Source organism: Podarcis filfolensis (assembly GCF_964270895.1).
Source record: "Podarcis filfolensis genome assembly, chromosome: 6".
Classification (NCBI taxonomy): Eukaryota; Metazoa; Chordata; class Lepidosauria; order Squamata; family Lacertidae; genus Podarcis; species Podarcis filfolensis.
In genome coordinates this window covers 33,860,031-33,884,329 of record NC_139609.1, presented here as the reverse complement: position 1 = coordinate 33,884,329, position 24,299 = coordinate 33,860,031, and the positions used below count along the sequence as shown (strand labels likewise).

The 24,299-nt window shown below is 43.9% G+C and overlaps 1 protein-coding gene across 4 annotated transcripts; it reads left to right on the top strand.

Moving 5' to 3' along the window:
* IFI44L (interferon induced protein 44 like) lies at positions 1 to 22,758 on the top strand. Of its 4 annotated transcripts, none has more exons than XM_083621032.1 (8): positions 1 to 317; positions 16,084 to 16,583; positions 16,675 to 16,726; positions 18,237 to 18,432; positions 19,723 to 19,875; positions 20,764 to 20,935; positions 21,145 to 21,245; positions 22,163 to 22,758. In XM_083621032.1, exons 2-8 carry the CDS (start codon positions 16,091 to 16,093, stop codon positions 22,373 to 22,375), a joined length of 1,380 nt encoding a protein of 459 aa, XP_083477158.1. In that variant the 5' UTR covers positions 1 to 317; positions 16,084 to 16,090; the 3' UTR covers positions 22,376 to 22,758. The 4 variants fall into 4 exon arrangements, with proteins under 4 accessions (XP_083477158.1, XP_083477157.1, XP_083477156.1 ...); XM_083621031.1 differs by lacking the exons at positions 16,084 to 16,583; positions 16,675 to 16,726; positions 18,237 to 18,432 and adding exons at positions 1,346 to 1,845; positions 1,937 to 1,988; positions 3,646 to 3,841 and having other exon boundaries at positions 21 to 271; XM_083621030.1 differs by lacking the exons at positions 16,084 to 16,583; positions 16,675 to 16,726; positions 18,237 to 18,432 and adding exons at positions 1,346 to 1,845; positions 1,937 to 1,988; positions 3,646 to 3,841 and having other exon boundaries at positions 22 to 317.
* The last annotated feature ends 1,541 nt before the right edge of the window (positions 22,759 to 24,299 follow it).

The window sequence follows — 24,299 nt, the reverse complement described above, 5'->3', positions numbered from 1 at the left end:
CACTGCACCCCTCCCTATATGCTCACAGTCATTTCAGCTTTGTGTAGGATTCTGTCTTACTGTCAGATATCTTGCAAGAAATTTCTTTTCTAGTTCTATCTTCCTCCCCAAGAGGATTTCCCCCTAATCACGGACTCCAGGAAACCCTAGAACACGTGTTACTGATTCCGAGCACCTCTGGACTTCCACTTTCGTTTCCCAATTGCCGACGCGAGCTGCTTCTCGGAGGGAGGAGGTTTGTTTTCAGACGCTCCCGGGCTTCTAATCTGAGGTAAAACAGAGCTCTGGACACAGGAAAAAAAAATTCCCCAAAGCTGGTAAGATCATGTCATGATGATATTTTCCTGCCACATGCAGCTATTAAAATATAATGGGGACTTTTTAATGGTTGCTTGACTGCTCCATACTGTTTTTGGTGATTCAGCAGCTCAGCTTAACAATTGCTTTGCATGTAGGTTTGTGAGAGATTTTCTGAATCTGATCCTTTAGTGAAAGGGAAGCTTTCGGGAGGGCACCGAAATTTGCTAACTTTATCTACAAGCGCCTGTTAATCTCTTGGGTGGAGTCAGAAAGCCTCGGCTGAAGAAAAATATTCTTCGCCATCTAGTGGTGCTTCCTGTTTTTTCAACCGTTAGATGGGGGAAAGCTGCTTTATACAGTATTTGCAGATCACCACGAAACCTGATGCTTATTTAATACAGCAAGCTGAAGGCACGCACAGAACAAGCCTCCTCCCCATGCTTACTCAGGCATGTTCAATGGGGCCTAGCCCCCTAAGTAAGTATTGCAGCTGCAGTTCACAGACCAGCAGCACAAATCTGTGCAGGTTGAATCAAATGAGGCTTTTATTGTCAAAGCTTGTTCTCCAGCTCCTAGCATGTCTTGGGTGGGGCTGTAGGACTAAAGTCTTCTTAACATTTACCCTGTGGAGGTTTGAAAGAGAAATGTGGCATATGTGTTTGAAAGCCTTGATTCCAGCATGCTGCTGCTGCCCATCCATTTATGTGGAAGCATGACTTGCTCCATCAAAACTTTATGCTCCCAATTGTTCCTGTGAAGTGCTGCCTTTTCTGTTCCACATCTGATGTCATATGGGGCAGGTAGGGATTGCTTTATGAAAATGGTCTCATGTACAACATGGGAGGCTTAGAGGAACATGTCTGGACAAGAGGTTCCCCAGTCCTGGCCTACATTGGCTGGAAGTGGGTTTCTGAATTTCAGACAGGGATATCTCCTAAACATATCTTGAGATGCTGGAAATTGAACTGTGACCTTCTGCCACCTAGCTTTGGCTGTTCCCAATTCCAGAAATATTTATATTCCTACTATATCTCATTTCTTTCAGATTAAAGATGGCCTCATCTCGATTGACCAAAACTGAGAGAAAGGCGCTGCTGGATATTTTGGGATGCCAACATCTAAGCCTTCTCTATAAAGCAAGTTTGCATACCTACAATGTCAATGCATTTCATAACAAATGCGACCATCAGGGCCCAACTGTAGTTGTGGGATACAATGCAAGTGGCTATATCTTTGGAGGCTTTACTGAACAGAGTTATGCTTCAGCTGGGAAATACCTATTTGATAACAATGCTTTCCTGTTTAGATTGAAAGGGAAAGGGCAGGAGCCCAGCGTACTAAAATTCCCAGTCAAGAATGCTGTTGAGGCTGTCCTTGACAATAGTGGATATGGTCCTACTTTTGGAGCTAACACACTTGTATTCCTGTCTGAAAGCAAGAATAGTGTTACCACAGATGCTAACACTAACAGTTACACACTCAATGCAGAAGACCTACATGGAAATGACCAAGTCCTTTTGGAATGTGAAGTATATCGAGTTGAAGGTGAGCTGAAACAATCATTTAAAAGTTATTTCATTTTTTGAAACCCGTTGATTTGCCCTCTTGCTAATATCAAATTTTATTTTCTCCTTAGGGCTGAGTAGCATTTTGGAAAAACCATGGCGGGAGATGACATGGACAGCAGAGTAGGTTACTGACTCGAGAAACACTCCCACCCCATTTCCCCCCACCCCACACACCATTTAGGCAAGCCAGTGGCATTGTTTCATTTACAGTGGTACCATGGGTTAAGAACTTAATTCATTCTGGACGTCCGTTCTTAACCTGAAACTGTTCTTAACCTGAGGTACCACTTTAGCTAATGGGGCCTCCTGCTGCCGCCACCACATAATTTCTGTTTTCATCCTGAGGTAAAGTTCTTAACCCAAGATACTATTTCTGGGTTATCAGAGTGTAACCTGAAGCGTCTGTAACCTGAAGTGCCTGTAACCCGAGGTACAAGTGTATTTATTTAAGGCATTTATATACAATTTAATCCATATAATTTCCAAGTGGTTTCAAAGTTACCCCAGTTCAAGGGCACATTATAGCTGGGCTAAAGCACTTGACCAGTGAGGGCCAAGTGAGGGTTGTGGCTTGTGGAGAGTTCTGAGAAGTAAGATGGAGGCCTGGAGGACCACATTTGGCCTCTGCACCTGAGTTTCCCAACCCCTGCTTCTAACAGGTGTTACTTTCTTAACTTTTCTTCCCTTGGCTACTCATCCTCTCAGGTACACGGTCTAAACCACTGAGCCTCTTGGGTTTGCTGATTATAAGGTCACTAGTTGGAATCTGTGTGATGGGGTGATCTCCTGTTGCTTTGTCCCAGCTCCTGCCAACTTAGCAGTTTGAGAGCATAACAGCACGAGCAGATAAATAGTTGCCGTTGCAGTGGGAAGGTAAATGGCATTTCTGTGCACTCTGGCACTCGCCATGGTGTCTTGTGCACCAGAAATTGGCCACGTGACCTGGAAAAAACTTCTATGGACAGATGCTGGCTCTCTTGCCCTTAAAGCTGCTCCCGTAGTCAAATTCAGCTGGACTTAACCATCCAGGGGTCCTTTACCTTTACCACTATGCTGCTGGGGTTCGACAGGCCCCTTTCAAAAGTCTGTGCTAGAAATAAAATTAATGATTGATTTCAAATTGACTCCATTTTAACATCAAAATAGAATTTATTGATATTGCAAAACCACACTGGGGAATAAACAGAAGCATGCACCATGCTATTTGAGGCTACAGCTTTACCTGTCGTGACCTTGGCCTCAGATAATGTCAGATGATTGGAAGGTGGGTGTAACTTGGACCTAACAGCCTTGCAGGTCAAATGGAGAAGGCTGCCAGGCCCAGTGAGGCCCACAAGCTGCAGCTCCCCACCAGTGGAGATTAGTTTAAAAGCTGATCACTTCATGAAGGGATGTAGAAAGATGTCTGCATTTTCTTATTTTAGGAGAATCAGGCAGGGAAGGAAGATATTGTATGGGGCAGTAGGCTAAAAATGGTGGTAAACAGCAGAAATTAGTCTCCAAAGGGAAATTCTTTTGGAGGTGGCATTTAAGCAATTTCTCAACAGCTGTGTCTGAAATGTGGCCAGTTTAGGTCACTAAACATGTAGGTACTCTGTGCTAAATTTCAGAAGGTTTGTACGCATTATCTTCATTTGATTCACAATTAAAACCCTCAGGCTTCAACATAATAGAGTGTTGCTTTGCTTTTGAACTTCAACACTGTATAACCAGGATATATGTACATATGATTAAGCTAATATGGTTAATAGACGGATGTTTTTTGCTACCTTGGCAGGAAAAGGGAAGCACTGATGAAAGAAATAAGAACTTTCAAGCCTTGCTTGAGTGCTGTGCCCCAGTGTCGGGTTCTGCTCGTTGGGCCAGTTGGAGCAGGGAAGTCCAGTTTCTTCAACTCTGTGAATTCAACTTTCCGAGGCTACGTGTCAAGTCAAGCTGCAGCAGGATCAGATTCCACAAGTCTGACAAAGCAGGTAGCTCTGCACTGCTAAAGCAAAGGTTAAGGACGGGCCTCCAGAACGTATTAAGTTCGTAACCCGAGGTACCGCTGTATTTCCAAACATGTCGGCCAATAACTAATGGCAACACAATGATACATGAGATTCAATATATACTTCAACTAGGGTTCCTAGACTACAACTCCCATCAGCCCTTGCTAGGAGACCATTTGAAAACCATAAAAAGCACAAAACACCTTGTCCTCCCACTTCCTTTCCCGGCTGTTGTAAGGATTTTCAAGCTGCAAAGAAAACATTGAGATACCTTCAAAGAGCCAAGCCCGGTCCTTTTGGCAGCTGACTGATTGTAGCCCATAAGCATATGTTGGCACAGAAGCGCCTCTTGATTAATGCCAATTGTCCAAATTACAGAACAACCAAATAAAGCCGGAGATGGAGGCTCATCCATGGCAGGGACACACACCCAGATACGGGCTTGCTTGGCACAGCAGGATGCGGAGAGCTCCCCAGATCCCACTGGGGAACATTGCCAGGATTTTTGCCACATAAAATCCTGGCTTTCCTCTGCCTGAACCTCCTCTCTGCCCATGGAGGGCAGCAAGGAGCTACCGCTATTGACTTGTGACGTGACCGGAAACCCCTACTTAACTTGCCTTTCTAACCTGTTTCTTGTGTAATGGAGCTTCTGTGGTTTTATACAGAGCCACAAAAATTAATTAAATTTGTCATTTACATATGTAAAAGAGAAAGGAAAGCAGATAGGAATAGATTTCAATATGGTGTTATTTGCATTTTTTAAAAAATAGTATAGGACTTATCATCTTAAAAGCGGAAGTAGTAGAACCCCACTCCCAGTCATCTTCTGTGATACCATGGGACTTGAAGCTCAACCCAACGCTGGTCTGGACATTGAGGATGTGCGCAACATATTGGAGGGCCATATTCCTGATCGGTACTCGGTAAGATGCATCCTCTATTGTTCATTTTAGATGGAGAGATGATCATTTAGGAACCTCTTTTCATTTCTAATTTACTTCTATAATGCAAACATCACACTTCCTGTGGTCCACCATTATAACCCCAGCAAGCGCAGATTTATTTTCCCAAGTGGTTTGCCAGGCTAAGGATTGATCTGCATCCACGAATCCATGACATGGCTTGGAAACACAGTTGCTAGAAGACTGGTCCTTGGGGAAAGCTGATCATGTGATTTGGCTCATCATGGAGCCATGGTAGTTTCAGCCCATGCCATCAAAACTCATCTTCTTCGGAGTAAAAAAAATATTGAAACCATTTGGGAAATATCTCACAAATCAGCTTATGCTGAGCAGCCTGAACATGGTTGGGTTTTTAGTTTCCATCTGCAATTGATTGGATGTGCAAGTAAACCTCTCTCTTTGGGAAAACCCAAGTAGCCATTTGCTCTCTTTGACCACCAAAGAGCAGTCTCCCTCCCCGAGAGGGGAGAGCGGTACGGGGAAGCAGTGGAAGAAGAGGAAATGTGGGAAAGCCCTTGGAGGAGAATTTGGGAAATTGCTTGTTGTAATGGTATCCTCAGTACTAGATTGAGAACACCAGAGTACTAATTCAGGTACTACACCCTCACCACACTGGGTAAAAATGCTTTTCAAAATGAGGCGGCAACTGACTACATGTCATTTTCGGTGTACTTGTATGCACAAATGGTCACTTTACATATCAAAGATGGCTGCTCCATGAGCACTACGTGGGGGCTGTCATCTTTTCGTATGTAGGTTCATCCATCTCTATGTCTCTCACACAACCCTATAGGAATCTGATTCCGTTGCAGCTTTCCTATATTTTTTCTTCTATTACCCTTTTCCTTTTCAGTTTAATCCATCCTGTGTTATGAGCCCCAATATGCCAAACTATATCAAGTGCCCCTCTCCAAAAGACCGGATTCATTGTGTTGCATTCATTATTGATGGGTCCAAGGTTGAGATCCTCCCTGAGAAGCTGGAAGAAAAACTGAAAGACATTCGTCGAAAAGCGAACAGCTTTGGTCAGTCTTTTTAATTTATTTTACATTTATGTTTTGATCAACCTTAATGTAGTTGCTATCTTATTTCATATTTTTTAAAATGGCTTCAAATAGTTTTTTGCTCATTCTGCACTCCAGCTGCTCGCTCCGTGGCGCCGGCTTCTCCGGTTTGACTCATTATGCTCCCCTGCCTGTCGCTGCGCACAAGCAGCTTCAGGGACTGACAGATTGCTGTAATGGCTTTAGGGGTTGCTTGTGCGTAAGTTGCCGCCGCTCTGGGCTAGGTTGGCTGGTTAAACCATTTCTCGCTGGACAGCCATCCACTCCGTGGCTGTTCAGTCGCTGGCAGAATCCGTCAGTGGGCGTTTCTTAAACCTTTTCCAACATAAGTTGTTTGACGCCCAGTCTCCTCCTACTCTCCCTGCGCGGAAGTCTTCTGCGCAGGGAGGGCGTGGGTAGCGGAGGACCTGTGCTCTCCCCGCTGGTGTCCAGTGAAGAGTCCCAGAGCTTGCTCTCTGCTTCCCCCATTGGCCCCCCTCTATCCCTGGTGTTGCGCTGATTTTCTTCCCCAACAGGAGACCTGCCTCTCTCCCTGCTTGGCCCCTCTCCAGCATCGCTGTGGAGCCTCGCCTCCTCCTCTAGTTCCGATGGCAGTTCCCTGACATCCATCTCCCCCCCCCAGAACCCCCTCCACCCCCGGCCCGACCTTTGGATCCAACTTCGTCCCTGTCCTCGGCCGACGATGCGGGAAATCCTCGGAAGGAGCTGTCCCCATCCTCAGAGGATTCAAAACCCGCTTCCCACCCGCTCTGATCTCTCCCCGCGGGGTGGGCCTCCCAGTCTGAATCCTCCCTCTCCGACGCTTCTCCTCCCTCCTCTTCGGAGTCAGGAAAACCCTCAAACTCCTCCTCATCGTCGGTGGTGCCAAATTGCTCCTCCCAGAATCTCGCTGGTGGTTTTGGTTTGCGTGGGAACCGACTGTGGAACTCTTCCACTAGATACCCGTCATTGATTGCCTCCGCGGGAACCCATGTGTCTTTGGACTGGGGTTCTCCCTCCCAAGCGACCAAGTACTCTACCTTGCGCCCCCGCCACCTGGAATCGAGTATTTCCGTGGCTTGGTTGTGGTGTTCCCTCTCCTCTACTTGCGGGTGTGTGGTGACTTCTCCCTCCCGTCCCGGGAATTCCCGCCCCTCCCTGTACGGAGAGAGTAGGGACCTATGGAACACCGGGTGTAACTTCATGCTGTCAGGCAGCTTGAGCCTAAATGCCACGGGGTTCACCTGCTGTGTTACCTCAAGAGGTTCCAGTCGTCTCGGCTGCAACTTCTTGCACCCTCCCTTAAAGGGTAACCCTCGGGTTGACAACCACACCCGGTCCCCCACCCGTATGGTCTCCCCTTCCCGACGGTGCTTGTCTGCCTGCCTCTTGTAAATTTCTTTGGCCCTCTCCAAATTCATCTGGAGTTGCTGGTGCAAGGCCTCCATTTCTTCCACAAACTGCTCTGCTCCTCTAGTTCCGATGGCAGTTCCCTGACAATAATTGTGGTGGCTATTCCCAATTCAAAAGGAAAAAACAAACATATATTGTACTCCTTTTTTATAACCTAATCTTCTTACAGGTGTCCCACAGCTTGTTATTCTGACTAAAGTGGATCAGATTTGTCCTATTGTTGAGGAAGATACATCATACGTATACAAAAGCATGGCTGTTCAGAAGCAGGTAAACTTAAATTAAAAGCTATCTTTAAAGCTAGTCAGGCTTTTCTTTAATATTTTAATCTTTCTGTTACTTTTTCTTTCCTTGTTTTGTTTTGCTTCTGCTCATACTTCTTGGGTTTTTTTATATCCTCTACTCTGGGCTAATGAGAATATACACTTGAAGGTAATGGCTGGCTGATAAATGTCCCTGCACTCAGCTACACAGATGCAAATAAAACATTTTAAAAGGTTTGCGAAATGCAATATACCAAAGTGACACTAGCTGGCGACAGTGCAGTGTATTTTTCAAAACATTTTTTTTAAAAAAGCATTTTCACAGCGTTTTTAAATATGTGTGTAGATTCCTTCCCTGTGAGAGAGGCAGGAAAGGGAAGAGGTCCCAGGCTGAGAGGCTGGGAAGGTCCATCCCTTTCTGTGTGAGACAAGGTTTAAGAGCTACCTTTGCATTTTTCTTTCTCTTTCTGTTTAGATTAGTTTGTTTTTTATAGCATTGTATTATGAAAAACTGTCATAACATCTTTGGGCTCTAGATGTGCAAAGCACATCTAGAGGTTTGTAATTTAGAGTGTGTTTGCAATTTGGAGTGTGTTTGTAATTTGGAGAGTGTGTGGCCTGAGGAAAATCCTGTGGGTCAAAAAGAGGCTCACCCTGGTCTAGGGCATTAAAGGTCATAGGGCATTGAACCAACACTTTTCAGTTGGACCTGGAAATGGACTGGACCTTGTTTCTTGTAAGTGGCCCTGAATTTTTTTTTGTTTGGGGTCAGTGTACAGATATGGGGCATAAAAATATAATTAATACAGCCAGCAGTGGCCTTGTGTCAGCTGGTGGAACCAAAGGGGCATAAAAATAGTGTTCCCTTGGTAACAAATCACATTTTATTTCCTTTACAGATGCGGCTAATGGAAGCAAAACTTGGCATCCCTCTGTCTCATATAGTTCCTGTTAAAAATTATTCCTCGGAGCTGGAACTGAGGAATGATGTTGATATCCTGATACTCATGGCAGTGAGGCAGATGCTTCGTTTAGCTGAAGACTACCTCGACGACTGTGATGACGAACCTCCGGTCAATCGTTCCATTAAGGATTGTTATGCTGAGCCTTGATATATTTACTGAAGCCCATAAGAATTCTAGTTTATGCTTTAGATTTTTAATAAAAGTGACCAAGTTTATTCTCCATTTAGGGAGATGCCATTCCAGATTTGAAACATTCTTACATTCTAATCTCAGTATCTTGCTGCTGCTCCTGCTGTATGTTTGTGGCTAATGGACAGGTTAACTGTAGAGCTGCAAGGCTTTTATGTTCTTTTGGCCTCCAACATCCTTTCCAAACCTAAAATTCTGTTTCTATTATAAGACAATCATTAAGACAATAATACTATATAGGTAGCTTGCACGAAGTCCATTACACTGCGACTCCAGGCTAGAAACCAGATTGGTGTGTGCACTAGAGATGTGATCTGAAGGGAAAGAGAAATAAAAAATACCAGCTGCCAGGAAAACCAGTTATGCTATGAGCAAGTGCAAGAGGGTAACTAAGCCATTAACCAGAGGCCTTGGAAAAGTTCAGAATGTGGTGCAACCTCAAGTTATAGACGTGATACTGGGGGGGGGGGGCTTATATACAGGGGTTGATGATTCTCATGTGATATGCCAGATCAATAAATAACTAGGTATAAAATGGACTTCCATGTTGATGAGAAATATTTTAGGTGTTTTGTATCTTTTTAACGTCACTGCTTCCTTAAAACAAATAAATAAATGCATGTGAAACTCAGTGTATGAATGAATCTTGAAGTTATCAGCTGCAAAATATGCCACTCCTGGTCCCTGAAGTCCTTACTCAACTTGGAGGATCTTGAAAAAGGGGGAAAGGAAGATGGGAAAGGAAGGATAGACAGTTAGCCTGTTGCTGTAAATCACAGAAAAAGAACTATCCCCGTAAGAGCACATAGTGCTGCTGTGGATAGATTTTTCTGAAACTGTTGCTCATATTGGGGGCATGTTAATAATTGCTTGGCTAATAATCTCAGCGGGACGCGGGTGGCGCTGTGGGTTAAACCACAGAGCCTAGGACTTGCCGATCAGAAGGTTGGTGGTTCGAATCCCCGCAACAGGGTGAGCTCCCGTTGCTCAGTCCCTGCTCCTGCCAACCTAGCAGTTCGAAAGCACATCAAAGTGCAAGTAGATAAATAGGTACCGCTCCGGCGGGAAGGTAAACGGCATTTCCGTGTGCTGCTCTGGTTTGCCAGAAGCGGCTTAGTCATGCTGGCCACATGACCTGGAAGCTGTACGCTGGCTCCCTCGGCTAATAAAGCGAGATGAGTGCCGCAACCCCAGAGTTGGCCACGACTGGACCTAATGGTCAGGGGTCCCTTTACCTTTAATAATCTCAGCAATGCAGCAGTTCAGTTCAATCTCCCACTCAGCCATCTAGTCACTACATAGATAAGACTCTCTCCACACACAGAGTCAGGCAGTCAGTCAGGAGCGGAAGAGTAGAAGAGCAGTTTCCTCCCCCCCTCTCAAAACATCAGATCAGGAGATTCTTGCAATGGGTGGGGGTGAAAAGATCAACACTGCATTCACATCTGCTACTTAAAGGAACTCGTTTGGGGTACATGTTCCAGAGATGCCACCATAGTCTTGGCTGGGCACAGGAATCTGTAGCTGGCATAACCCATGGTCAAAGCAATTATTTAATGCTTTTTTCCCTAATAGCATCTACTAGTGTTTTCTATCATGGTTGCCTGTTGGGAGCTTCTCTATCTTTTTAAGCTGTTCAATGAGGAAATGGTATTTCATCCTTTTGGATGTTTACCATTAGCATCTGTTGGCATGTTCACAGTAGCAAAACCAAGTCACATTGAGAGCAAACTTGTGAAGTTATAAAGACCAGCACAATTTAGGACCTAGATATATTTCCCCATATCAGCCAGCTCAGATCAGCCATATCAGATTGCCCGAGGGGGCCACAGTAGGAATTGTTGCCAATGCATCAGAAGGCATGCATTTCCTCTATAATGGGTGAGGCGGTATTTCCTGAACAATAATTTACCCTGCTGAAATACCTTGGTGTTAGTCAAATGTAACATACAGTGGTACCTTGGTTCTCAAACCTGATGCATTCTGGGAATTTGTTCGACTCCCAAAACTGCACAAAAACCAAGGCATGGCTTCAGATTGGCTGCAGGAGCTTCCTGCACTCAAGCAGAAACTGTCAGACGTTCAGCTTCTGAAAAACATTTGCAAACCAGAACACTTCCAGGTCTGCGGCTTCCGGGAGCCAATTTGTTTGGGAGCCAAGTGGTTTGAGAACCAAGGTACCACTGTAATTTGATCATACTTTAGGAGGAAAGCAGATCTGAAATCTGATCAAAAATATTTCTGAAAACATTTTTATGTGTGTGATTTCTTCTGTTATAAAATGTTCATTTCAATTAGATGTGAAGTCTGTTATTAGTATTTGTCTGGCTTCAAGGTTTTGTTTTTAAATGTTGACCAGGTTTGCCCTCTAGTGGAGAACAATACAGACAATTTAAGAAACATAAGGCACTCTTCTGAATCATATTGAATTTAGTGGCTTGATGCTGAAATAATGAGATGGCCTTGTGGAAGAGAAGGGATTTCCTACAGCCCTTTGCTATGTATAGTCTTCAGCTCCTGATGAGGCATCTGATCAAGATCTGTATTATGAGACATCTGATCAAGATCTGTATTTTAAAATGAGCTTAAAAAATATATTTGCAAATGTTTGTATCTCTCATGCCAGGCATAAAGCAGCTGGCTGAATACTCTGGCAGCTGTTTATCTTCCTGTTCAAGGGCCCCACTGATCTATAGCAGTATTTCAGGGTTGTAAAAGGAAATTACAGGCTGGGAGCAAAAGGTCACACTGACCATACAAATTACAGAATACAATCAAGCTGCAAAAACACAATTAAGAGTTGGTAAATAGTAAGAATTATTGTGCCTCCCATTAAACTTGAGCCACATTTTCATAAGGTTAAAAGGGCAAGAGCTAATAGAAACAGCAGCTGGCTAGGGAAAGAGGCTTCTCTCTGAAGCTGCTTTGAAGCTTCAGAGAACTTAGAGAACTTAGCTTTTACTAAGTTCCTTTTTATTTTGAAAAGGCCTTTCCTTTCCTTCTAAAAAGCTATATATGTTAATGTATGAAATATATTGGCTTAAATGTAATTATGCAAAGGATTTAGAAAGTAAGAAATGTTAGATTCTTATGTTAGATTCTTATTTCATAGATGGTGTGTGAGAAGGTGAACCCAAGATCTCTTTAAGATAAAAATTAAAAAACCATCTGTTTTAGCCATCTGTTTTGCAGTGAATAGGGCAATAGGGCAAAAGGTGAAATGTTAATTAAGGTGCCTTGTTGAGGTAAATGTAAGATATATGGCTACTTGTCTGCCATTTATGGATAGAAGGAAATATAGCTCTTTGTCTCCCATAAAAGGTAATAGGAAATGGGTGTATCTTTTATGATTGGTTCTAGCAAACAGCCAATAGGAATTTCAACCAGGCTGATTGGACAGAGGCAGCCAAAGGAGGAGCAAGGGGGCTGAGCTGAGGAAATATAAGTGCTGACCATCAGGGCTGGAGTGGGCAGAGCTTTGGTAACCATATACCACCGTGTCTCTCATTTATTTGTCTGACAAATAAATTATTATTTTAATTTCTCTATTGCTGCGTTGAATATTTCATTCCAGCTAAGCGTTAACCACAAGCAGGGTGCTACACTGAGAGTTTAGCCTGTGCCCTGTGCCTTACTGCAGGAAGTGTTTTTATTCTTTAATCCTAGCGAGAACACAATTCCAGCTGTGACTTTGTGACTCGGGATGTGGGTGGCGCTGTGGTCTAAACCACTGAACCTCTTGGGCTTGCCGATCGGAATATTGGCAGTTCGAATCTGCGCAACGAAGTGAACTCCCATTGCTCTGCCCCACCTCCTGCCAACCTAGCATTGCGAAAGCACACCAGTGCAAGTAGATAAATAGGTACCGCTGCAAAAGGAAGGTAAACGAGGTTTCCGTGTGCTCTGTCTCTGAAAGCAAGACCCCCATAGACGTAACCATCCAGGGGTGTGCTCTGTCTCTGAAAGCAAGATGAGTGCCACACCCCCATAGTTGCACCCCCATAGACTTAACCATCCAGGGGTCCTTTACCTTTTACTTTTTTATTTTTTGACTACATTAATGAGCAGTGCTATTTTTATAGAAAAGGAGGTGCTGGAACTCACCATGAACAACTCCCTTGTTCTCTTAAAATGGCAATGGAGCCCACCTGAGAGGTGCCAGAACGGAGTTCTGGTTAAAAAAAAAAAGCCCTGGTAACGAAGAGAAGTAAGTCACTCTGGCCTGTTGTAAGTAAGGTTTGAGGATATATGGTACACATCTATTTGCTCATTGGGATGAATGACTCCTTCATTCCCAAAAGGAACACTAATGCAAGACTGGCCTGGTTGCAGTCAGGCCAGAAATCAAACACCTGCAGGGAGCTTGTTACTATTGCACAGAAGACTAGTTTCTACGTTCCACCCCCATCCTAAATCCAGGCAAGCAAGAGACATTATTAGGGTTCAGAGACAAATGTCACTCTTCCCACTCGCATTCACACACACCAGCCTCATTTTCCAGTACTGGTACTACAAGCATTGCAACCTCTAGGCCATGCTCAGCAGTAAGTAAGGTTTGAGGATATATGGTATACATCCATTTGTTGCGTGTTCAGACCCAGAGACCTCCCCCCCTAAATATAAACATAATTGACTCAAATTTTAGTTTGGGTTTTTGGCAGAATTTAGGCCACAACTTTATTGATTACAGAAAGTGAGTGGTTGCACAGGCTCTGGTTCGAATAACTCCCTGCACCTTTGCAGGTAGTGCTGAGCCAGAGCTCTATCAAGGGTGAACACCTGAGGTAGGCGGAAAGCCCGGGAACGGACTATGTCCACTCCCCACATGCCCTCCTGGACTCAGGCACGGGCACAACTCCCTCTCAGGGGTTGACCAAACCAAGTTGAGTCCCTGGATTACAGTGGTGCCTCACAAGACGAAATTAATTCGTTCCGCAAGTTTTTTCTTCTTGCGAGTTTTTCGTCTTGCGAAGCACGGTTTCCCATAGGAATGCATTGAAAATCAATTAATGTGTTCCTATGGAGACCGCCTTCAGACCAGGCCCGGGGACAGTCTGTCCCCGGACCTCTTCTGAAGGCTGGCGGGGGGAGAAGGACTTTTCTCCCCACCGCCAGCCTTCAGAACAGCCTTCTGAATGTTGGCGGTGGGGAGGAAAACCTTCCTCCCACCGCAAGTCTTCAGGACAGGTCCGAGAACAGAGGAGAAGCGCTGCGTGCCTTCTCCTCTGTTCCCGGACCTGTCCTGAAGGCTTGCGGTGGGAGGAGGGCTTTCCTCCCCACCACCAACATTCAGAATGCTGTTCTGAATGTTGGCGGTGGGGAGGAAAAACCCTCCTCCCACCGCAAGCCCCAGGAACAGAGGAGAAGCGCTGTGCGCCTTCTCCTCTGTTCCCGGACCTCCCACCGCAAGCCTTTAGGACAGGTCCGGGAACAGAGGAGAAGGCGCGCTGCGCTTCCCCGTTGTCCCCGGAGATTTCCCTGTGGGCTTTTGTCCCTAAATATAGGGAGAGGTGGGCGGGTGCTCCGATGCACAAGCCGAAAGAGGAAGCTCTGGGTCACATGCATAGGTATTTATAGGTCCCTCAATCCATTTAGACAGTACCCTATTGGCCAGATTAAACCCAGCAATGAGGGACCTACCAGTTGGGTGTTATGGCTGACCAATGTGCCTACCCACAACCAGAGGGCCAGTCTCCAGGTCTCACCACAACACGTGCCCTCTTTGAGGGAGGACATGCTCCCTTGCACAAGCTAAGGGAAAGCAGTCTCTTCCCTGCCAGGCCCTCTATCAGCCAAGAGCAGCCATTCATCCCCACCCATTTGCAGGATCGCTGCAGCCTGGATTCAGGAATGTGAGCCATTTGCTCTTGCACAAGCTAAGACCCACTGCACCCCTCCCCATATGCTCACAGTCATTTCAGCTTTATGTAGGATTCTGTCTTACTGTCAGGTATCTTGCAAGAAATTTCTATTCTAGTTCTACCTTCCTCCCTAAGAGCATTTCCCCCTACATAGTCACGGACTCCAGGAAACCTGAGAACACGTGTTTCTGCTTCCTGAGCACCTCTGCACTTTCACTTTCGTTTCTCCCTTGCAGACACGAGCTGCTTCTCGGAGGGAGGAGGCTTGTTTGCAGACGCTCCCGAGCTTCCAGTTTGAAGTAAAACAGAGCTCTGGACACAGGAAAAAAAAAATACGCCAAAACTGGTAAGATCATGACATGATGATATTTTCCTGCCACATGCAGCTATTAAAATAGAATGGGGACTTGCCTGCTCCATACTGCTTTTTGTGATTCAGCAGCTCATTGCTTTGCATGTATGTTTGTGAGAGATTTTCTGATCCTTCAGTGAAAGGGAAGCTTTTGGGAGGGCACCAAAATTTGCTAACTTTATCTACAAGCACCGTGTTAATCTCTTGGGTGGAGTCAGAAAGCCTCGGCTGGCATTGTCCCATGTGAAAAGAAAAATATTATTCTTTGCATCTAGTGGTTCTTTTTGTTTTTCGACCGTTGGATGGGGGAAAGCTGCTTTATATTTGCAGATCACCACAAAAACCAAATGCTTATTTAATACAGCAAGCTGAAGGCACGCACAGAACAAGCCTCCTCCCCATGCTTACTCAGGCATGTTCAATGGGGCCTAGCCCCCTAAGTAAGTACCGCAGCTGCAATTCACAGACCAGCAGCACAAATCTGTGCAGGTTGAATCAAATGAGGCTCTTATTGTCAAAGCTTGTTCTCCAGCTTCTAGCATGTTTTGGGTGGGGCTGTAGGATTGAAGTCTTCTTAACATTTACCCTGTGGAGGTTTGAAAGAGAAATGTGGCATATGTGTTTGAAAGAGCCTCTCCTTCTCCCAGAGGGGAGGAGTTGTGATCAGGAGCCGTTCCTGCGCTTTGCATTGGGCATTACGGCCCCTGCTTGCCATCACTGCTGCCGCGCTGCGCTCCCAGGCAGCCTACCAATCAAGGGGAGTCTTGGGGGCGGAGTTTAGCCACTCAAATGCAGCCACGGCAGCTCCTGCCCCTCATTGCGCTGCCGCGTTTCAACGGATCACACACCCACCCTTCCCTTTAGTTCATCGCTTCGTGCTTGACCTTGCTATAGACCTGTGGTTGGTCACCTTGGTTGCCCAAGGGGCCTGGTAGGAATTTTTATCCAACTGGCAAATTGGCACCAGCCACTTGGTTTTTCGCCTACCTTGTAGCAAATCGTCACAGTCCTGGCCTACATTGGCTGGAAGTAGGTTTCTGAATTTCAGACAGGGATATCGTCTAAACCTGTCTTGAGATGCTATAAATTGAACTTCGGACCTTCTGCTACCTAGGTTTGGCTGTTCCTAATTCCAGAGATATTTATATTCTTACTATATCTCATTTCTTTCAGATTAAAGATGGCCCAATCTCGATTGACCAAAACTGAGAGAAAGGCGCTGCTGGATATTTTGGGATGCCAACATCTAAGCCTTCTCTATAAAGCAAGTTTGCATGGCTACTATGCCAATGCATTTCATAACAAATGCGACCATCAGGGCCCAACTGTAGTTGTGGGATACAATGCAAGTGGCTATATCTTTGGAGGCTTTACAGAACAGAATTATGCTTCAGCTGGGAGATACCTGTTTGATAACAATGCTTTCCTGTTTAGATTGAAAGGGAAAGAGCAGGAGCCCAGCGTACTAAAATTCCCAGTCAAGAATGCTGTTGAGGCTGTCCTTGACAATAGTGGATATGGTCCTACTTTTGGAGCTAACACACTTGTATTCCTGTCACAAAGCAAGAATAGTGTTACCACAGATGCTAATACTAACAGTTACACACTCAATGCAGAAGACCTACATGGAAATGACCAAGTCCTTTTGGAATGTGAAGTATATCGAGTTGAAGGTGAGCTGATACAATCATTTAAAAGTTATTTCATTTTTTGAAACCTGTTGATTTGCCCTCTTGCTAATATCAAATTTTATTTTCTCCTTAGGGCTGAGTAGCATTTTGGAAAAACCATGGCGGGAGATGACATGGACAGCAGAGTAGGTTACTGAATCAAGAAACACTCCCACTCCATTTCCCCCCACCCCACACAACATTTAGGCAAGCCAGGGGCATTGTTTCATTTATTTATTTAAGGCATTTATATACAATTTAATCCATATAATTTCCAAGTGGTTTCAAAGTTACCCCAGTTCAAGAGCACATTACAGCTGGGCTAAAGCACTTAACCAGTGAGGGCCAAGTGAGGGGTGTGGCTTGTGGAGAGTTCTGAGGGGTAAGATGGAGGCCCGGAGGACCACATTTGGCCTCTGCACCTGAGTTTCCCAACCCCTGCTTCTAACAGGTGTCACTTTCTTATCTTTTCCTCCCTTGGCTAGCCATCCTCTCAGGTACACCATCTAAACCACTGAGCCTCTTGAGCTTGCTGATCATAAGGTCAGCAGTTCGAATCTGTGCGATGGGGTGATCTTCTGTTGCTTTGTCCCAGCTCCTGCCAACCTAGCAGTTTGAAAGCATAACCGTATGAGCAGATAAATAGATACCGTTGCAGTTGGAAGATAAATGGCGTTTCTGTTCACTCTGGCACTCATCATGGTGTCCTGTGCACCAGAAACTGGCCATGTGACCTAGAAAAAACCTCTGTGGACAGATGCTGGCTCCCTTGGCCTGAAAGCAGAGATGCGTGCTGCTCCCCATAGTCGAATTCAACTGGACTTAACCGTCCAGGAGTCCTTTACCTTTACCTTACCATCTCAGGATGGCCTCCAGTTGTTTTTGGAACACGCCCCCCTTCAGTCCAAAAGAAGAGTTATACGGCAGCCTTATAGTCAGTGTAGAAGGAAATCCCGTTCCATTCATTGCGGATATAGAACAGCATCCTTAACCCTTGCACATCGTTTATTTTAATGGTATCACTATGCATGCTGGGGTCCGGCAGGCCCCTTTCAAAAGTCTGTGCTAGAAATAAAATTAATGATTGATTTCAAAATGACTCCATTTTAACATCAAAATAGAATTTATTGATATTGCAAAACCACAACCCAATATGAAATGCATTGGCGGTGCATTGGAGTCTACCGTGCTAACCTAAATTCATCTGTGGGCTATCAGGGAGCACTGGGGAATAAACAGAAGCATGCACCGTGCTATTTGAGGCTACAGCTTTACCTGTCATGACCTTGGCCTCAGGTAACGTCAGATGATGGGAAGGTGGGTGTAACTTGGACCTAACGGCCTGGCAGGTCATGGTGGTAAACAGCAGAAATTAGTCTCCAAAGAGAATTTTTTTGGAGGTAGTATTTAAGCAATTTCTCAACAGCTGTGTCTGAAATGTGGCCAGTTTAGGTCACTAAACATGTAGGTACTCTGTGCTAAATTTCAGAAGGTTTGTACACATTATCTTCATTTGATTCACAATTAAAACCCTCAGGCTTCAACATAATAGAGTGTTGCTTTGCTTATCAACTTTAACACTGTATAACCAGGATATATGTACATATGATTAAGCTAATATGGTTAATAGACAGATTTATTTTGCTACCTTGGCAGGAAAAGGGAAGCACTGATGAAAGAAATAAGAACTTTCAAGCCTTGCTTGAGTGCTGTGCCCCAGTGTCGGGTTCTGCTTACTGGGCCAGTTGGAGCAGGGAAGTCCAGTTTCTTCAACTCTGTGAATTCAACTTTCCGAGGCTACGTGTCAAGTCAAGCTGCAGCAGGATCAGATTTCACAAGTCTGACAAAGCAGGTAGCTCTGCACTGCTAAAGCAAAAGTTAAAATGCATTCAGTATTTTTCAATCAATGTTTCAAATGCATGTATTGTTTCAAAATACATTGTTTATCCTAGCTATAACAAATGTCCATTTTGAAAGGAGAATTCATGCCTCACAAGCCTTTTAAATCTGCAGACCTGTAGATAAGGGTTATTGAGTGGAAATAACTTCATTCTTTCAATTGTGGCTGCGTTTTGAAACAAACCATTTGTCATTAGAGGTAACTGCTGAGATGGTAAAATTTGTACATGATACATTATTCAGAGGTGATATCCTAAGCTGGCAGTCTAGAGCTCCAAAAAGGATAACGTGGTACCTCGGGTTACAAACACCTTGGGTTACAAACACTTTCTGCTAACCCGGAAGTAGTACCTTGGGTTACAAACTTTACCTCAGGATGAGAATGGAAATTGTGCAGCGGCAGCAGGAAGCCCCATTAGCGAAAGCACACCTCAGGTTAAGAATGGTTTTGGGTTAAGAATGGGCCTCAGGAACGTATTAAGTTCGTAACCCGAGGTACCACTGTATTTCCAAACATGTTGGCCAATAACTAATGGCAACAAAATGATACATGAGATTCAATATATACTTCAACTAGGGTTCCTAGACTACAACTTCCATTAGCCCTTGCCAGGAGACCATTTGAAAACCATAAAAAGCACAAAACACCTTGTCCTCCCCCTTCCTTTCCCGGCTGTTGTAAGGATTTTCAAGCTGCAAAGAAAACATTGAGATACCTTCAAGGAGCCAAGCCCAGTCCTTTTGGCAGCTGACTGATTGTAACCCATAAGCATATGTCGGCACAGAAGTGCCTCTTGATTAATGCCAATTGTCCAAATTAAAGTGGAGCCAAATAACGCTGGAGACGGAGGCTCGTTTATGGCAGGGACACACATCCAGATACGGGCTTGCTTGGCACAGCAGGATGCAGTGAGCTCCCCAGATCCCACTGGAGAACATTACCACAACTTTTGGCACATAAATCCTGGCTTTCCTCTGCCTGAACCTCCTTGCTGCCCACGGAGGGCAGCAAGGAGCTACTGCCATTGACTCGTGATGTGGCCAGAAACCCATACTTAACTTGCCTTTCTAACCTGTTTCTTGTGTAATGGAACTTCTGTGGTTTTATACAGAGCCACAAAAATTACAGTTGATTAGTATATATACTATTAGGTGAAATTTGTCATTTACATATGTAAAATAGAAAGGAAAGCAGATAGGAATAGATTTCAATATGGTGTTATTTGCATTTTTTAAAAAATAGTATAGGACTTATCATCTTAAAAGCGGAAGTGGTAGAACCCCACTCCCAGTCATCTTCTGTGATACCATGGGACTTGAAGCTCAACCCAACACTGGTCTGGACATTGAGGATGTGCGCAGCATATTGGAGGGCCATATTCCTGATCGGTACTCGGTAAGATGCATCCTCTATTGTTCATTTTAGATGGAGAGATGATCATTTAGGAACCTCTGCTTTTCATTTCTAATTTACTTCTATAATGCAAACATCACACTTCCTGTGGTCCACCATTATAACCCCAGCAAGCGCAGTTTTATTTTCCCAAGTGGTTTGCCAGGCTAAGGACTGATTTACATCTACAAATCCATGACATGGCTTGGAAACACAGTTGCTAGAAGACTGGTCCTTGGGGAAAGCTGATCATGTGATTTGGCTCATCATGGAGCCATGGTAGTTTCAGCCCATGCCATCAAAACTCATCTTCAGAGTAAAAAAAATATTGAAACCATTTGGGAAATAGCTCACAGATCAGCTTATCGTGCTGAGCAGCCTGAACAAGGTTGGGTTTTTAGTTTCCACCTGCAATTGATTGGATGCAATTGATTGGGGAATCAGTGGAAGAAGAGGCAATGTGGAAAAGCCCTTGGAGGAGAATTTGGGAAATTGCTTGTTGTAATGGTATCCTCAGTACTAGATTGAGAACACCAGAGTACTAATTCAGGTACTACACCCTCACCACACTGGGTAAAAATGCTTTTCAAAATGGGGCGGCAACTGACTACATGTCATTTTCGGTGTACCTGTATGCACAAATGGTCACTTTATATTATCAAAGATGGCTGCTCCATGAGCACTACGTGGGGTCTGTCATCTTCGGTGTACCTGTATGCACAAATGGTCACTTTATATTATCAAAGATGGCTGCTCCATGAGCACTACGTGGGGTCTGTCATCTTTTGTATGTAGGTTCATCCATTGCTATGTCTCTCACACAACCTTTTGGAATTTGATTCCGTTGCAGCTATCCTATATTTTTCCTTCTATTACCCTTTTCCTTTTCAGTTCAATCCATCCTGTGTTATGAGCCCCAATATGCCAAACTATATCAAATGCCCCTCTCCAAAAGACCGGATTCATTGTGTTGCATTCATTATTGATGGGTCCAAGGTTGAGATCCTCCCTGAGAAGCTGGAAGAAAAACTGAAAGACATCCGTCGAAAAGCGAACAGTTTTGGTCAGTCTTTTTAATTTATTTTACATTTATGTTTTGATCAGCCTCAATGTAGTTGCTATCTTATTTCATATTTTTAAAAATGGCTTCAAATAGTTCTTTGCTCATTGCTAAAAAAAAATCACAATAATAATTGTGGTGGCTATTTCCAATTCAGAAGGAAAAAACAAATATTTATTGTACTCCTTTTTTATAAGCTAATCTTATTACAGGTGTCCCACAGCTTGTTATTCTAACTAAAGTGGATCAGATTTGTCCTATTGTTGAAGAAGATATATCATACGTATACAAAAGCATGGCTGTTCAGAAGCAGGTAAACTGTTAAATTAAAAGCTATCTTTAAAGCTAGTCAGGCTTTTCTTTAATATTTTAATCTTTCTGTTACTTTTTCTTTCCTTGTTTTGTTTTGCTTCTGCTCTTACTTCTTGGTTTTTTTTTTATTTCCTCTATATCCTCTAATGAGAATATACATACTTCTTGGGTTTTTTTTATATCCTCTACTCTGGGCTAATGAGAATATACACTTGAAGGTAATGGCTGGCTGATAAATGTCCCTGCACTCAGCTACACAGATGCAAATAAAACATTTTAAAAGGTTTGCGAAATGCAATATACCAAAGTGACACTAGCTGGCGACAGTGCAGTGTATTTTTCAAAACATTTTTTTTAAAAAAGCATTTTCACAGCGTTTTTAAATATGTGTGTAGATCCCTTCCCTGTGTGAGAGGCAGGAAAGGGAAGAGGTCCCAGGCTGAGAGGCTGGGAAGGTCCATCCCTTTCTGTGTGAGACAAGGTTTAAGAGCTACCTTTGCATTTTTCTTTCTCTTTCTGTTTAGATTAGTTTGCTTTTTATTGCATTGTATTATGAAAAACTGTCATAACATCTTTGCGCTCTAGATGTGCAAAGCAGGGCTGTTGAGGTTTGTAATTTGGAGAGAGTGTGGCCTGAGGAAAATCCTGAGGGTCAAAAAGAGGCTCACCCTGGTCTAGGGCATTAAAGGTCATAGGGCATTGAACCAACACTTTTAAGTTGGACCTGGAAATGGACTGGACCTTCTTTCTTGTAAGTGGCCCTGAATTTTTTTTTGTTTGGGGTCAGTGTACAGATACGGGGCATAAAAATGCAATTAATTAGTATGGCCAGCAGTGGCCTTGTGTCAGCTGGTGGAACCAAAGGGGCATAAAAATAGTGTTCCCTTGGTAACAAATCACATTTTAATTTCTTTACAGATGCGGCTAATAGAAGCAAAACTTGGCATCCCTCTGTCTCATATAGTTCCTGTTAAAAATTATTCCTCAGAGCTGGAACTGAGGAATGATGTTGATATCCTGATATTTATGGCAGTGAGGCAGATGCTTCGTTTAGCTGAAGACTACTTTGACGACTTTGATGACGAACCTTCGGTCAATCGTTCCACAAAGGATTGTTACGCTGAGCCTTAATATATAGGACTGAATTGCTGCCTTCATGTGCATTTACATCTGCTACTTAAAGGAACGTGTTTGGGGTACATGTTCCAGAGATGCCACCATAGTAAACATGTAAAGTTATAAAGACCTGCATGACTTGGGACTTAGATATCTTTCCCCATATCAGCCATCTCAAGTTCTCAGATTGGCCGAGGGGGCCACTGTAGGAATTGTTGCCAATGCATCAGAAGGCATGCATTTCCTCTATAACTGGGGTGAGGGGGGTATTTCCTGAACAATAATTTACCCTGCCGAAATAACCTGGTGTTAGTCAAATGTAAGATAATTTGATCCTAACTTACTTAGGAGGAAAACGTAGACTTGAAATCTGAAGAAAAAATATTTCTGCAAATGTTTTTTTTGTGTGTGATTTTTTTTCTGTTATAAAATGTTCATTACAATTAGAGGCGAAGTATTTGTATTTGTCTTGCTTCAGGGTCTTGTTTTTAAATGCTGATCAAGTTTGCCCTCTAGTGGAGAACAATACAGACAATTTAAGAAAGATAAGGTGCTCTTCTGAATCATATTGAATTTAGTGGCTTGATGCTGAAATAATGAGACGGCCTTGTGGAAAAGAGGGGATTTCCTACAGCCCTTTGCTATGTGTAGTCTTCAGCTCCTGAGAGTTTAGCCTGTGCCCTGTGCCTTACTGCAGGAAGTGTTTTTATTCTTTAATCCTAGCGAGAACACAATTCCAGCTGTGACTTTGTGACTCGGGATGTGGGTGGCGCTGTGGTCTAAACCACTGAACCTCTTGGGCTTGCCGATCGGAATATTGGCAGTTCGAATCTGCGCAACGAAGTGAGCTCCCATTGCTCTGCCCCAGCTCCTGCTAACCTAGCATTGTGAAAGCACACCAGTGCAAGTAGATAAATAGGTATCGCTGTGAAAGAAAGGTAAATGGGGTTTCTGTGCACTCTGGTTTCTGTCATGGAGTTCCCATTCCATTAGAAGTAGTATAGTCATGCCGGCCACATGACCCAGAAAGCTGTCTCTGGACAAACGCCGGCTCCCTTGGCCTGAAAACAAGATGAGTGTCACAACCCCATAGACTTAACCATCCAGGGATCTTCTTTGTCCACAAATGTCTCTCTACCATGAGTGTCCACTTGTTAGGGCTTTAGTCCTGTTTTAAATGTACAAACAGGGCATGAAAGCAAAAGTTTCTCCCCACTGCTACTCCCCAGGAATTGTTGTTCAGGAGCAATTACACTGTCTCTAAACGTGGGTGCTTTATATAGCCACAAGTCTAACAACTATAGATAGACTTGTGCACAGTAAAAAGGGGGGTTCTGACAATGTAAGTTTTGTTACAGGTTCTGCTCCATAAACCCTACATTTGCTGTGGATAAAATGAGTAATGATTGCAGTAATGGATAGAAACATGATTCTGAACAGCAAAGCTCCTCAGGTTCTGATTTGTCCTTGAAAGAGATAGTCATAATAGCCTCTAGTACTATTTCTTCACAAGGGAGTTTGCCAGAAATCCTGCCTGGAACTTCTTACCTCTTTGGGAAATGAGATCCTTGAACAAAAAACAGTTTTTGAAATGTATAGAAAATTCTAAACCTGCTTGCTTTTAATGTGGGAATCACAAACGCTTCGGATAGGTTTCAAGAAAATTGTGCCCTTAACCCTGCTAGGAATGGTGGTGATATATATTTCTAGTTATCCTATAACCAAAACAAGGTGGGCCTAGAAAGTGCCTGCTTACTTACAGACATAATGGGAAATTGGTGCTTGCAAATCTTCAGCATTTATAATGCCATGCTTCTGAATTGAAAAGAGATGGGTGGGAATATGTGTTACATCCCCTCAAATACTTTCAAACCTGGAAATCAACCAGCAAAACAGAACACTGAGCCACTCTATAACAACCTAACAGAACCACTAGATG